Source organism: Melanotaenia boesemani, chromosome 8 (assembly GCF_017639745.1).
Source record: "Melanotaenia boesemani isolate fMelBoe1 chromosome 8, fMelBoe1.pri, whole genome shotgun sequence".
Lineage (NCBI taxonomy): Eukaryota > Metazoa > Chordata > Actinopteri > Atheriniformes > Melanotaeniidae > Melanotaenia > Melanotaenia boesemani.
The window spans coordinates 35,777,587-35,792,222 of NC_055689.1; the positions used below are offsets into that span (position 1 = coordinate 35,777,587).

A 14,636-nucleotide genomic window follows, 5' to 3' on the forward strand; every position below is an offset into this window, starting at 1 on the left:
AATTTAACCTTCTATTAATAGAGCTGCTGCTCCTCTCTGCCTAGAATTATAACAAGCTGAATACACATGCGGAAACTGGGTTGTTGAGAGAAGATCTATTGTTGAGTTTGATAAATGAGTCTCTTGGAGTAATATTATATCTGCTTTCATTTCTTGCAAACGATTAAAAATGTTTAACCTCTTTTCCCCTGTGCCAGCTCCACGCACATTCCAAGTGACAAATGTGAGTTCGTTCATGCACCAACCACAGAGATGAGGCTATATGCATATTACTGAAGCATGACGATTCTGTCGTAACAACGATCTATAAAATCTGTCAGGCTGGCCAAATCCTCCCTGCTGTGCTCCAGAGTGTACCTTTTAAAGACACTATTTTTCTACTTTAAAGAATATTTTGATTAGGCTGGCACAAAATACAATTGAATGAAAGCATAAATGTTTGGGCGCGCCTAGTTTGAATCTGCCGTCTCCCCGGAAACTACGTCACCTACAGCATTAGCGTCACTTAATGGTAAATGTATTTGTTGCATTATTTGTCATCTATAGTAAATTAAAGTTTAATTTTTCACTAAAATTGTTGCCACATAGTTTGTCTATAATTAAATAAAAACAGCTGTTTTTCCAAACACGGTGAATTATCGTGATTAATAATCGTGATTAATAATCGTGATTAATAATCGTGATTACAATATTGATCAAAATAATCGTGATTATTATTTTGGTCATAATCTTCCAGCCATACTGACCAGAAGCCTGAGCCACTCTTGGAAAAGAGATTTTTAGTCTCAGTGAAGCTTGTGATAGTTAAATAAGTAATAATATAAATATTAAGTCCTATTTTTTCTTTTTTAGGAACCCTAGTAACTACTAAAATCTTTCTTCATGTTTTTCATTTGTCCCTTTATCCCTCCAGAGGTTCCACATCAATATGTCTACAAGGTGGATGAAGCTTTTCAAGATGACCAGCAGCTGTGCAACCAGAACTCAAACCTGGACCAGGAGCAACCAGAGTCTGCTCGTATTAAAGAGGAAGAGGAGGAACTCCTCAGCAGTCAGGAGGAAGAGCAGCTTTGGCTGAAGGATGAAACTGATCAGTTTTCAATACCGGCTGCTCATGAGGAAGATGGTCACAGTGATCCAGAACCAAACAGGGACCATATTCCCTCTTACAGTCCTCCTGCAGACCAACATTCACCTTTAGAGGAAAGCATGGTTGAAGATTCAGGACCAACAACTTGTGCAGATACACAGCCAGAAAAGAGCTGTCTAACGGAGACAAATGAGAACGTAGGAGAGTCCTTTCTGTTAGAAAGTCATTGTAATGAAAGAGATGAGAAACAACATTCCTGCAAGTTCTGTGGGGAACAGTTTAAAACTAAAAGTAAGTTAAGTGTTCATCTAAGAAATCACACAGGTGAGAGACCGTACTCTTGTCAAACCTGTGGGAAATGTTTCGGTCGAAATACTCATTTGGTGTACCACATGAGAATTCACACAGGTGAGAAGCCGTATTCTTGTCCAACATGTGGAAAATGTTTCAGTCAAAATACTCATTTGGTGTACCACATGAGAATTCACACAGGTGTGAAGCCATTTTTTTGTCCAACATGTGGAAAATGTTTTAGTTGCCAGAGTACTTTGGTACGCCATATGAGAATTCACACAGGTGAGAGGCCGTATTCTTGTCCAACATGTGGAAAATGTTTCAGTCGAAATACTCATTTGGTGTACCACATGAGAATTCACACAGGTGTGAAGCCATTTTTTTGTCCAACATGTGGAAAATGTTTTAGTCGCCAAAGTACTTTGGTACGCCATATGAGAATTCACACAGGTGAGAGGCCGTATTCTTGTCCAACATGTGGAAAATGTTTCAATCGAAATGATAATTTAAAGTACCACATGAGCTCTAACAGAGGATGTCAAAAGACACCTTCTAGATTTGTTAACCTAAAATCCCTTGAAAGACAAAAAACAGCCCACAGAGATGAGAAACAACTTTCCTGCAAATTCTGTGGGAAACGATTTAAAATTAAAAGTCGGTTAATCGTTCATGTAAGAACTCATGTAGGTCAGAAGCCATTTTTTTGTCAAACATGTGGGAAAAGTTTCAGTCAAAATTGTTATTTGTTAAGTCACATGAGGATTCACACAGGTGAGAGACCGTATTCTTGTACAACATGTGGTAAATGCTTTACTCAAAAAAAGCATTTGGTGAATCACATGACAATACACTCAGGTGTGAAGCCATTTTTTTGTCCAACATGTGGAAAATGTTTCGGTCGCCGGGATGCTTTGATGAGCCACATGAAAATCCACAAAGGTTAAAGGGCGTATTCTTTTCCAACATGTGGAAATTGTTTCAATCAAAACGGTCATTTAACATTCCACATGAGCTCTAACAGAGGATGTCAAAAGCCACCTTCTATATGTAGGAAATGATTCAGTCTAAATCACGTGTCAAATTTAAGACCCGCGGGCCACATCCGGGCTGTGAATAAACTATTTTTGGCCTGCATGAACATATCTAATCACTATTAGATCTGGCCCGCTGATACAGCACACGTACCACCATAATACTACAAGTCCCACAATGCACTGCTAGTACGTTTACAATCACAGGCCTGCAAACGCGTACCTCACTGATTCTCCAGAAACCTGACGGAGCTGCTCACCTTTGTGAACAACCCCTCTCCCCAGAAAATGGCTAAAGGAAAAGTGGACTTTGTAAACAGAGAATATGTTTGTGGATGTAAAGGACAAAGCTGTGTGTCTTCTGTGTGGAGACAGAGAGGCTGGAATGAAGGAAAACAACGTAAGAAGACACCTTGAAATGAAGCACCACCACAAATACAAGCATCTGGAAACAAAGACTCCAGAAGTAGAAGAGGTATTAACCCTTTAGGCTCCAGAGTTTTTAGAAGTTTTTAAGGGAAACTGAGAAGAAATGTTGAACATGAACCAGAGTTTGAGTAGTAGTAGAAGAAAAATTATGCATCTAGTTTCATATTGGTAGCCGTATTAGACACTTAACCTATGATGCATTTACATACATACATACATATATATATATATATATATATATATATAATATGTTTATCTACAGAGAAAACTTATTGCAGCTACTTGTATCAGTGATTTTGTTCTTTCAGTAACTACCCACAACTGGTGACCATAAGGTGAAGGGTAGGAACGTAGATCAGCCAGTAGATCTAAAACGTCACCAACAAACTCCTTCTACACCAATACAGACTGATGCAGAGTCTGTATCGATCTGCCTGTCAATCTCACGCTCCATCCTTCCCTCACTCATGAAGAAGATAAGAACTCCTCCACTTGGGCAGGACCTCATTCCTGACCTGGAGAGGACACCCTTTTCTGGCTGAAGACCATCGTCTAGATTTTGGAGGTGCTGATTCTCGTCCCAGTCGCATCACTCTCAGCTGTGAAGCACGCCAGCGAGAGCTGGAGATCACGGACTGAAGAAGCCAACAGAACCACATCATCTGCAAAAGGAAGAAACTCGAGAGGCGTCCTGAGTTCACCAAACTGGATCCCCTGAACACCTCAGCTGATCCTAGAAATTCTGTCCATAAAAGTAATGAACAGAATTGGTGACAAATGGCAGCCTTGGAGGAGTTCAACCATCACCGGAAACGACTGATTTACTGCCGGCGATGTGGACCAAGCCCTGACACCGGTTGTACAGGGACCGGACTGCTCGTACAAGAGGGTCCGGCACTACTCCCAGAGTACCCCCCACAGGAGTCCCCAGGGGACACGGTCAAACGCCTTCACTAGGTCCACACAACACATGTAGACTGGTTGGGTGAACTCCCACGACCCCTCTAAGACCCTGAAGAGGGTTTAGACCTGGTCCACTGTTCCAGGACCGGGATGAAAACCACACTGCTCCTCAATCCAGGGTTCATCTATTCAATGGACCCTCCTCTCCAGGAGCCCTGAATAGATCTTTCCAGGGAGGCTGAGGAGTGTGATCCACCTGACATACACACTCACATTACTTGTACATAGAAAACCAGATACTGTGGTAGTTTTTTTTGCATGTTATTTCTTAAAGTCTCATTTTATCTTATCTTATCATTATGTATATACTATGTTTGGATTCTTGTAGTAAAGTAATAAAGATATGTATTTTATTACAGTGTAATGATGTAGAAAACAGTGATGTTTACTTTATTTACACCTGTACAAAGAACCCAGACTGAATCCTGACAAACCATAGAAGTGTAACAGTGTGTGAGGCCCTCTAGTGGACGTTGTGGAGTATTGCGTTGTCTTTGCTCCAAAGGTTTTTGTACAGAGTTTTGCTGTTTCCTGTCACTGTGGACTGCAGAGCACAGTAGTACACAGCAGAGTCAGACACATGAAGCTTCTGGATCTTCAGAGGAACTGATGATTTGTCTTTGATCTCAGCATTAAATCTGTCTTTGCTGAACTCTGGATCATTATCTGCTGATGTTGATAAACGTTTCAGCATGTACTTTGGGAAACTATTTACTACTTGTTTGTACCAGATCAATGTGGGAACTGTAGAACTGGTAGTAAAATTACAGCTGAGTGTAACATGGTCTCCTTCAGCAGCAGTAACATCTTCTCTTGGCTGGGTCACTGTGTCTTCTCCTTTACACTCTGAGGAAGAACAGAACATGCAGAGGAAGAGATGAATCAATAAAGATGATTGATTAAAGGAGAGGAATGAGCAGCTTTAAAGAGTTCTATTCCATGTAGAATAGATGTCATTTCCACTCATCATTGTCACTTTGAAGCATAGAAGGTGTTTTTACAGTAGTGACTGCAGATCTGCATCAGAGTCCAGGATGTGTGGAAGGGGGGCCGAGCAGGGAGAGACTTCAGCATCCTGACAGGCTGGTGGACCAAGCTGTCCCTCAGTCTGCTGGGCCTGGGCCTGGTCCTGGTCCTGGCCTGCAGGCTCTGCAGTCTCCTTCCTGATGGCAGCAGAGTGAAGAAGCTGTGTGACGGGTGGGTGGGGTCTCTCTCCATGCAGAGGGCTTTACGGGTGAGGAGAGGTGGAGATGTTTGTAGGGAGGGGAGCGAGGCACCGACGATCTTCTCAGCTGCTCTCATGATGTGTTGGAGGGACTTCCTGCAGGATGTGGAGCAGGTGTCGTACCACACAGTGATGTTGTTGGTCCAGACGCTCTCCATGGTTCCTCTGTAGAAGGTGCACATGATGGGGGCGGGGCTCTAGCTTTCCTCAGGTTGTGGAGGATGTAGAGGTGCTGGCTGGCTTTCTAGGTCAGTGATGTGGGGGTGATGGTCCAGGAGAGGTCCTCTGTGACGTGCACACCCAGGAACTTGGTGCTGCTCCCTCTCTCCACCGTAGCACCATTGATGGTCAGAGGTGCATGCTGGGGGCGTGGTCTCCTGAAGTCCACAACCATCTCCTTCGTCTTCTCCACGTTCAGAGAGACATTGTTGTGTTCACACTACAAGACCAGGCGGTTCACCTCGCTCCTGTAGTCTGTCTCATCCTCGTTGCTGATGAGACCCTCCACAGTCTGGATGAGGAGGTTGGAGCTGTGTGACGGTGTGCAGTCGTGGGTCAGCAGAGGGAAGAGGAGGGGGCTCAGCACACATCCTTGAGGGACCCCGTGTTCAGTGTGGTGATGCTGGATGTGTTCCTGCTGACCTGAACTGCCTGTGGTCTCCCGGTCAGGAAGTCCAGCAGCCAGGTGCACAGTGAGGTGTTAATTCCCAGCTGGTCCAGTTTCAGAATGAGCTGTTGGGGGATGATTGTGTTGAATGCTGAACTGAAGTCTATGAACAGACGTAAGAGTCTTTGTGTCCAGATGTGTGAGGGCTGTGTGGAGGGCAGTGGAGACGGCATCGTCGGTCGAGTGGTGGGACCGATATGCAAACTGGAAGAGGTCCAGGGAGGGTGGGAGGACAGACCTTATGTGTTTCAACACTAGCCGTTAGAAGAACTTCATAAGAATGGGAGTGAGGGCTACCGGAGGGTAGTCATGGAAACAGGAGGACGACTTCTTTGGGACAGGGATGATGGTGGTGGTTTTGAGGGATGTGGGGACGACAGCCTGGCTCAGCGACATGTTGAAGATGTCCGCGAAGACATCCGTGAGCTTCCTGACACAGTCCCTCAGCACACGACCAGGTCTGTTATCAGGACCAGAAGCTTTGCGAGCATCGATCCTGCTGAGTGTCCTCCTCACACTGTCTGGGGACAGAAAGACTTCAGTATGGAAGAGTTTCTGCTAAACAGGAAGTTGGAAAACCACCAGATGAGGCTGAGAGGAGGAGACCAGATATAAGACCAAGTTCCAGAACAAATAGCTTAAAATAAAACCTCGGTAAATCAGACAGGTGGGGGCGGCACAGGAGATGCCTCTGACCTGTATTTAGCTACTGGTGCAGCTTGTGGGGGAGACCTGGGTGGGCCTGGGGGTGGTGGGTCTGGACCAGAGGCGTTGCTAGGAATAAAGTTCTACTGGGGTACAGGCCCCCTACCACATACCCCCCTCACACACACCGCCCCGTGCCACTGCCACATTCCCACCAAAAGCACTAATTGAGATGTTAATGAGTGTAAGAACATATTTATGTTAACAAACATGAAGACTTTCAACATGGCAGCAAAATCATAAACACCATAACAAACGATGGAAATCAGAACTCTCTTCATACACATTCCACAGTGATGGTTACTACCTGGGTTTCAGGGTGATAGTTTAACTCATTCTGAAGTTTGTTTCATTTTGAGCATTAAAGCGTACTCCCTTTTTTTTTAATTCCACAAAGTGGTCGATTACTTGACTGTGATTCAGCTTTAAGAAAATTTAGGAAGAGTTGTGTCTTGTTTGGATCATCATTTGCTTCAGTTCAGCTTTAGCTTGAAGTGACTGGGCCACTTGGTTTAGAAGCTATTAGATTTAAAAAAAAAAAAAAAAACTCCTGGCCTGTCCTGCCCTGGGGGGGCCTCCCAGGTAAGAGAGGTGCCTACTGCCTCCAGCGACTCATCGTCTTACACCCCCAGACCCTGGTCTTTCCCCGCTCGTTCTCACACACACACACATGTAGGGTCTTGAGAGGTGTGCACGTCGTGCTGGGTGGACCAGAGGGGGCTATCTAAGTGGCCTCCTTGGCTGCGCCCTGTAGCAGCTCGTCTCTCAGTTTAAATAACACTTAGACATCAAAACACAAGAACACAACACAAACAACTTCTGGGGGGCGTGCCATGTATTACGTGGTGGGCGGAGCTGGTTGGGGGGCCTCGCTCCCAGCACGGTGTGGTTACTGCCCCCCAGTTTTAATGGCAAACAACACACAAACAGTCATGAACAGGGAAGGTGAGGGCAGTGAAGTCACACCCCTGTTTCCTGGGCGCCACCGGATACGGGCAGGGGAGGTGGTTGCACCAGGAGCCGGGATCCAGGCTTGCAGCACTGATGGGGGGCTGATGATCTCACTCACCACTCCTCATCTCTGATCCCTCCTCGTTCCTCATCCTCTGCATGCTGACACAGCACTGAGGTGTCCAGAAGGTTTATACACTAAGAGATGCTTTGGTTCTGGTGTGTGTGTTTCTGGTTCTTTGGTTATTGTTGGTTTTTTAGGAACTCTTGATGATTGTCTGCTTAGTTTACCTGTAAAAGCTGTAGGAAATTCTCTGTTGTGTTACTGAACAGGTGTAGCAGCTGGTTGTCTGCTGTTAGGTTGGATTGAAGCTCGTTCCTTCTATCTACTGAATCTTTGTCTCCTCTACCTTTTTTTTCTTTCTGTTCTTATTCTCTTTATTATTCTGCTTTTTTTCCTGTCCCTGCCGGTCAGGTCCAGCAAAATTACATGAATTCAATAATTAAAATGAAATAAGATTAAAATGAATAAATCAGATTATCAAGAGAAGCTTTATACCCATAAAACTCCTCGTGACAAAACAAATTTGTTCGGCAAAACTCAGCAGCCAGACCATCATTCTGCTGCCACCATGCTGGACAGAACAATTTAAAAAAGCTGCTACTGGTGCAGCTTACCTGCAACTTTGGGGACATGTTTGTGTATTTTATTCTCCAGAAATGTGGAAGAATATTGTATATTTTGGGTAAATGGTGACGTCTGTCTTACTCTACTCTCCTAACACTGTTGATTCACTCTGCATCATTGTCTATAAAACCTTATAGGTTTGAGATTTGATTTGTTTAAGTGGAAATATAAACTCTGCTTTTCAGCGCTCTGCAACCTCTGCTTGGTTTTCTTCATTTTATCTTCTCTATAACACATTTTAAAACATTTTCTATTCTTTCCAAAGCTCTATGAAGCACATTGTTGGTGAGTTTTTCTATTAGAATAATTAGTGTTTGCAGCTGGAACCACAGAGACTCTGACAAAACAGGAATGAACAGAATCCATCTGATATGAAGCTGTGGTCTGAATACCACTTCCCTCCTCTTTGAAGAGTAGTCAGATATCTGTGTTCAGGTTTTTGTACAGCCTCTTCTACACTTTGTATCACTGTGTTTCTAGAGCACAGTAGTAGAGAGCTGTGTCTGCCAGGGTTAGCTCGCTGATGGTCAGGCTGGTTGTTGTAGACGATGTTTCTGAGGAATATCGCTGATCAGGAATGTGTTCACCTCTCACTGATTTTGCTCCTTTCAGGAGTATAAACTGAGGAGCCTGAAGGTCAGAACGTTGTTTGTACCAGTAGAGGACAGGATGACTATCATCAGTCTGATATCTACATATGAGTGTGAGACGTCGTCCTTCTCTTCCACTGACTTCATCTTGATCAGGAGAGATTGTGTCTGCAGCTTTTAGTCCTGGAAAAAGTAGAGAAAATGAAGCCATCAGACTAACATTGTCCATGAGGCTGAGAGGAGAAGACAGTGGAAAATGTCTCCTGTACAGTGTTACTCTGTGGACATTCACAACTAAATCAACTGTAGAACTCTGTCAGTTCAATTTACAAGATGATCCAAAGATGATTTTCATTCTATCAGAGCAAAGAAAGCAGAAAAGTAGTGAAATGCAGTCTGTATATGTGGTTAATGCAGCAGCTTCAAGCAAACTTTAATCCCTGTTCTTAAACTCACCTAGAATGTGAGATAGAAGCAAAAAGAGGTAAAGCAACATGTCTTTGGAGTTCTTAAAGCCAGACACACAGCAGATGAACAATGTTCTTCCACTGCAGTAGAATGAGGAAGAAATAATGTCATTGGATGAGCTGAAGTTCAGTGGGTGGGGCCATGATGTTTTCAGTTCAGCTCAACCAATCAGATTGTTTCCTGCTTCCACAGCAGCTCTGTCTCTGTCTCTGATCTTTACTGCTTCATTTCTCTCTTGTCTTTGTCATCAGTCCAATGACTCAACAATCAGAGCTTTAACAGTGTGTGAGGCCCTCTAGTGGACGTTGTGGAGTATTATGTTGTCTTTGCTCCAAAGGTTTTTGTACAGAGTTTTGCTGTTTCCTGTCACTGTGGGCTGCAGAGCACAGTAGTACACAGCAGAGTCAGACACTGCAGCAGAGGAGATGGTCATATGTATTTCTTTATTCTCCACTTTAATCGTCAGTCCATCGACATTTCGATTTCCTTTTTGTCCCGTAGCAGAGTGAGAGATCAGGAATTCTGGTGGTTTTCCTGGATATTGTTGATACCAGAAGAAATAATCATTAGCTAACAGTTTGGGATAACTGTAGGACAGAGTAACAGAGCTTCCTTCTAAACTGGACTCTTCATTCTTGACTGCAGTGAGTTCTTCACAGCTGACACCTAAAGGAAGAGAGAAGTCAAATAACTGAAGAAGAAGCAGAAAATCCAGAAATGGATGTTTTGAAGAAGCAAACAAACCTGTTAGAATGACTAGAAACAGCAGAGTGAATCCAAATGTCTGCAAAGACAGCATGTTGAATAAAGGTGATATTGCGGCTACCAAACGAAAACCTTAGCCGCGAAGAGTATGAGGTTGGGTCCTTCGGTTGTAGGATTGATGACGCGCTTAAAAGTTGCTGAGAGATATACGCTGAGATCCAGAATGCTTTCAGATGATTTATTTTCGTGCTGCACAGAGCTATTTCAGCGTATTCAAGATGAGTTATTAATTAATGAAAACCCAGAGAATCGAACAAACTCCAGATGATGATAGAACAGTGCTTGTGGTGTGGAAGATATGCAAAAAGGCGTGCGGTCAACAAAAATTACCGGCTACCCTAACCCCGACTCTTTCCATCCGTATCACCGGTGGGTGTGCACCTTTATACACTTCCGTGCCTATACATGCCCACTCCCACGTGATTCACCTCTGCAACACACACACACACATTATCTATTTCACCTCTGCGTGTATGTCTCCTACACTCCAGCCCCTGAATTATGGGATTACACATAATAATTCACATTTCAAATACAATAGGAGACACAGTAAATCATTTTTACATTTCAAATGCAAAATGTCCATGCAGTATTCCTTCTTCTGGTCTACTCTATGACCAATTGGTGTAAAATCCATTCCCAGGCTGGAAGAAACAAAGTCTCTGTAGAGGTCAGCAAAGTCCTTAAGCTGCCTCCTCTGCCTCCAACAACAAACAGACCTTGGATATGGGCCTGTCCAAGCAACTGGTCTTAGTCTTTATCCGAATCTGCCGAACAAATCCCTTGCGATCTGGAAAGGTTTGCAGCACACGCCCAATCATCCAGGAATTACGAGGCGCTGTACTGTCCATGAGCAAAACTAGATCTCCTGCAACTAGATTTCTCTGAACCCCAGTCCATCTCTGTCGTTCCTGTAACAGAGGCAGGTATTCCTTTGTCCAGCGTTTCCAGAAAAGGTCAGATATATACTGAACTTGTCTCCATCTTCTCTGGGCGTACAGGTCTGTTGCTTGGAACTCTCCAGGTGGTAATAAAGGCTGGTTTTTAAGCAGTAACAGATGGTTTGGTGTGAGTGCTTCAAGGTCATTAGGATCCGTAGAGGCTTTGGTGATGGGCCGGCTGTTGATGATGGCTTCAACTTCACAGAGGACCGTGTAGAGTCCCTCCTCATCTAGGCGTTGAACTCTGAGGGTGGAATTCAGGACTTTCCTCACAGATCTGATCAGCCTCTCCCATGCGCCTCCATGATGTGATCCAGCAGGGGGGTTGAACCTCCACTTTATACCCTTTTGCAGTAACACATCATGCACCTTTGCCTGGTTCCACTGCTCAATAGCTGTTTTTAGCTCACGTTCTGCACCCACAAAATTAGTTCCATTATCGGAGCGAAGCTCGCGGACCTGTCCTCTTCTGGCAATAAAACGCCTCAGAGCATTTATGAAGGAGTCGGTATCCAGAGAAGGTGCCACCTCGATGTGAATAGCCCTCAATACAAGACAGGTAAATATGACACCATATCTTTTTACTGTACTCCTCCTGCTCCTCACCTCAAAGGGTCCAAAATAGTCTACTCCTACACAAGTGAATGGAGGTTCGTCAGGTCTGAGTCGATCTGTGGGTAAGTCTGCCATCTGCTGGTAAACCGGAGTGGCGTTAAGTCTTCTGCAGATGGTGCACTTGGACAAGATTTTCCTAATAGCAGTGCTTACGCCGGTCATCCAGTATTTCTCCCTGAGCTTGGACAACATGTGGTTGCGTCCACTGTGTCCTACATCTTGATGGATATTTCTCAGCAACAGAGTAGAAATATGAAGATCCTTTGACAGAATGACAGGATGCTTAGACTCCACTAGCAGTGCTGCTTTACTTAACCGACCTCCCACACGCAAGACTCCATCCTCCAACCTCGGACACAACTTGTACAGTTGGCTACCTCTTTTGACATTCTGTCCCCTTTCCAGGCACAAGAACTCCTCTGAAAACTTTCTCCTCTGACAAAACTGAATTATAGCAAGCTCGGCTTTGTCAATGTCCTCCACTATAAGACTTCTGAGGACAGCTGTACCTTTAAACATGCGCATTTCCTCCTCCATCATGCTCTGATGCTGCATGATTCCTTCACTTTGATTGGCTGTTAGATTTTTCTTCTTCCTACTACAGGACCACAACCATTCCTTGTATTTCAGCCACCATGCCACGGCCCTTTTAAGTCGTTTCCAGGAGGAGTAATGATGGATCAAGTGAGTAGTTGGATCCTCCCCAGTTTGTACAGCATTTACCACAGCACTTTTCTTCACCTCTGGATCGTCTTGAGACAGACGGCTTGCAGGTTCAGAATTCACAGGCCATTCTGTTTCAGGTTGGTGAAGAAATTGAGGTCCCATTAACCATAATCTGTCCTGCAGGAATGTTTCCACTTTGACCCCTCTGGATGCTGCGTCTGCTGGATTTAAAGTTGTATCCACGTACCTCCACTGAGTAGGATGAGATGTTTTCAGTATCTCTGTAACTCGATTGGCAACAAACACCTTAAATCTGGAACTTTGATTTTTGATGTATTTCAGCACAGAAGCGCTATCAGTCCAAAAGACAGATTCCCGAAGAGTCATGTGTAGCTCTTTCTTCCACAGGACATCCATACGACTGGCCATTGTTGCAGCAATCAGTTCCATTCTTGGTATTGTCACTGTTTTCAGTGGGGCGACACGGGCTTTTCCCATTATGAAAGCACTATGAGTTTGGAGGTGCTCACTCTGTAACAGCAGGTAAGTGACTGTGCCATAGCCTTGCTCACAAGCGTCACAGAAATGGTGTAATTGCGCAGTCACAACATCTCCAAACTCCAGAGGTTTTAGACATCTGTCTAGGTTAAAGTTGTCCAGTAGGTGGAGCCCTTGCATCCACTTGAGCCAATCTTTGGAGACAGTCTCTGGTAAGTGGTCATCCCAACCAACTCCTCTTCTGCACAAATCTCTCAAGATCCTTTTTGCTGTCAGAACAAGGGGACTGAGCATACCCAGAGGGTCAAAGATAGAGCTGACGGTAGAGAGGATGCCTCTGCGGGTAAGTGGTCTGTTCTTCCATGCAATTTTGAATTTAAAGGTATCCGACTTGATACACCACTCCACACCCAGCACTCTTTCAATGTGAACCTTTTCCAACTCTCTCTCTAGGTCCAATTGTTTCACACTTCCAGCTCTGTGGGGCTCTGGGACAGACTTAAGCACTTCAGATCTGTTACTGTGCCACTTTGTCAAACAGAATCCTCCTTTTGCGCACAGAGACATGAGCTCATGACAGAGGGTCAGTGCTTCCTCCTCTGTTGCAACTGACACCAAACAGTCGTCCACGTAGAAACAGTGCTGCAGCTTATCCACTGTCTCCTCCTTGTATTCATGTCCAAAATCTTCGGCACATTTTCTGAGGGCAAAGTTGGCACAGCTCGGAGAGGATGTAGCTCCGAAAAGATGTACCTTCATCCTATATTCACAGGGCGTTTGGTTCAAATCTCCTTGTGGCCACCAGAGGAATCGCAACAGATCAGCATCTTCTGGGGGCACTCGTACTTGATGAAACATGGCCTCTATGTCGGCCATGATAACCACAGGTTCTCTCCTAAACCTGGTCACAACTCCAATAAGTGAATTGGTTAGATCGGGGCCTTGCAATAGCTCTTCATTAAGAGACTGTCCTTGGTAATTAGCACCGCAATCAAACACAACTCTAAGTTTTCGCTTTGTCGGGTGGTAGACACCATGGTGGGGTATATACCAAACCTTACTATCCTCCTTTTCTAGCTCTGCACCAGGAACTCTTTCTGCATAACCTTTACCAAGAAGCCCATTAATAAAGGTGTTATATTCCATGTGCAACACTGGATCTCTCTGGAGCTTCCTCTTCAGATGGTATAAGCGCTGTTCCACTACCTTCTTGTTGTTACTCATGGTGACATTTGGATTTTTCAATGGCAGGGCGATTTGGTAATGACCATCAATGTGTTTGGCTGACCTTGTGACCATGTCCATAAACCTCAGATCTTCTCTCGACATGCCCACTTGTTCCTCCACAGCAGATTCTGGAAAGTCCATCTTAAATTGCTGTTGCCACAGTTCATCCAAATTGATTATGGACACACGGTTCACAGAAACTGGCTGCTCACAGTAATTGGCCTCTCCACCATTCTCTGTCAGTGGTCCGTTTACTGTCCAGCCCAGCACTGTCCTTACAGCGTATGGTCCATTTTGTTCACTGCGGATGACTTCATGTGGTTCCATGGCTCGTGGTACATTTGTTCCAATCAGCAACTCAATTCCAGCGTCAATCTGCGGTAAGTTGAGGTGCTTTAAGTATGGCCACCTACTCAGGTCCTTATTTGTGGGTATATTTGCTTCATGGACTGGCATTGACAGTTGAGTATATGCTTTTGGTAACTCAATGAAGATGTCATCCTCAAGTGCCGCCACTTCCAGTTCTGGTACGATGTAACTATTTACCACCTTCTCCTGTCCCATTGTCCTTAAAAGAATGCTGGCTCTCTTCCCAGACAAATTGAGCTTCTGCTTCAGGCTCTCTGTACAAAAAACTGCAGTACTTCCCGGGTCCAGAAAGGCGTATGCAAGTATGATCTTATTTCCTTTCTTCGCTTTTACTTGGACCGGCACGATAGGAAGCTTGCACTCCATTTCACCAGCCCCTGTAAGCCCACTGGAAACTAAGGTGCCGTGCACTGTTGCCTGGACACTCCTCTCAGCTGGTTCTGCCACTGCCACA

The 14,636-nt window shown here is 44.6% G+C and overlaps 1 protein-coding gene across 1 annotated transcript; it reads left to right on the forward strand.

Annotated features, from left to right (window-relative positions):
* The first annotated feature begins 965 nt into the window (after positions 1-965).
* LOC121645142 (gastrula zinc finger protein XlCGF17.1-like) lies at positions 966-4,101 on the forward strand. Its single transcript, XM_041993541.1, has one exon. It carries the CDS (start codon positions 1,210-1,212, stop codon positions 2,326-2,328), a length of 1,119 nt encoding a protein of 372 aa, XP_041849475.1. The 5' UTR covers positions 966-1,209; the 3' UTR covers positions 2,329-4,101.
* The last annotated feature ends 10,535 nt before the right edge of the window (positions 4,102-14,636 follow it).

Excerpts from the sequence above, each read along its gene's own strand:
- LOC121645142 (XM_041993541.1), top strand. The coding sequence starts at position 1,210 with ATGGTTGAAGATTCAGGACCAACAACTTGTGCAGATACACAGCCAGAA.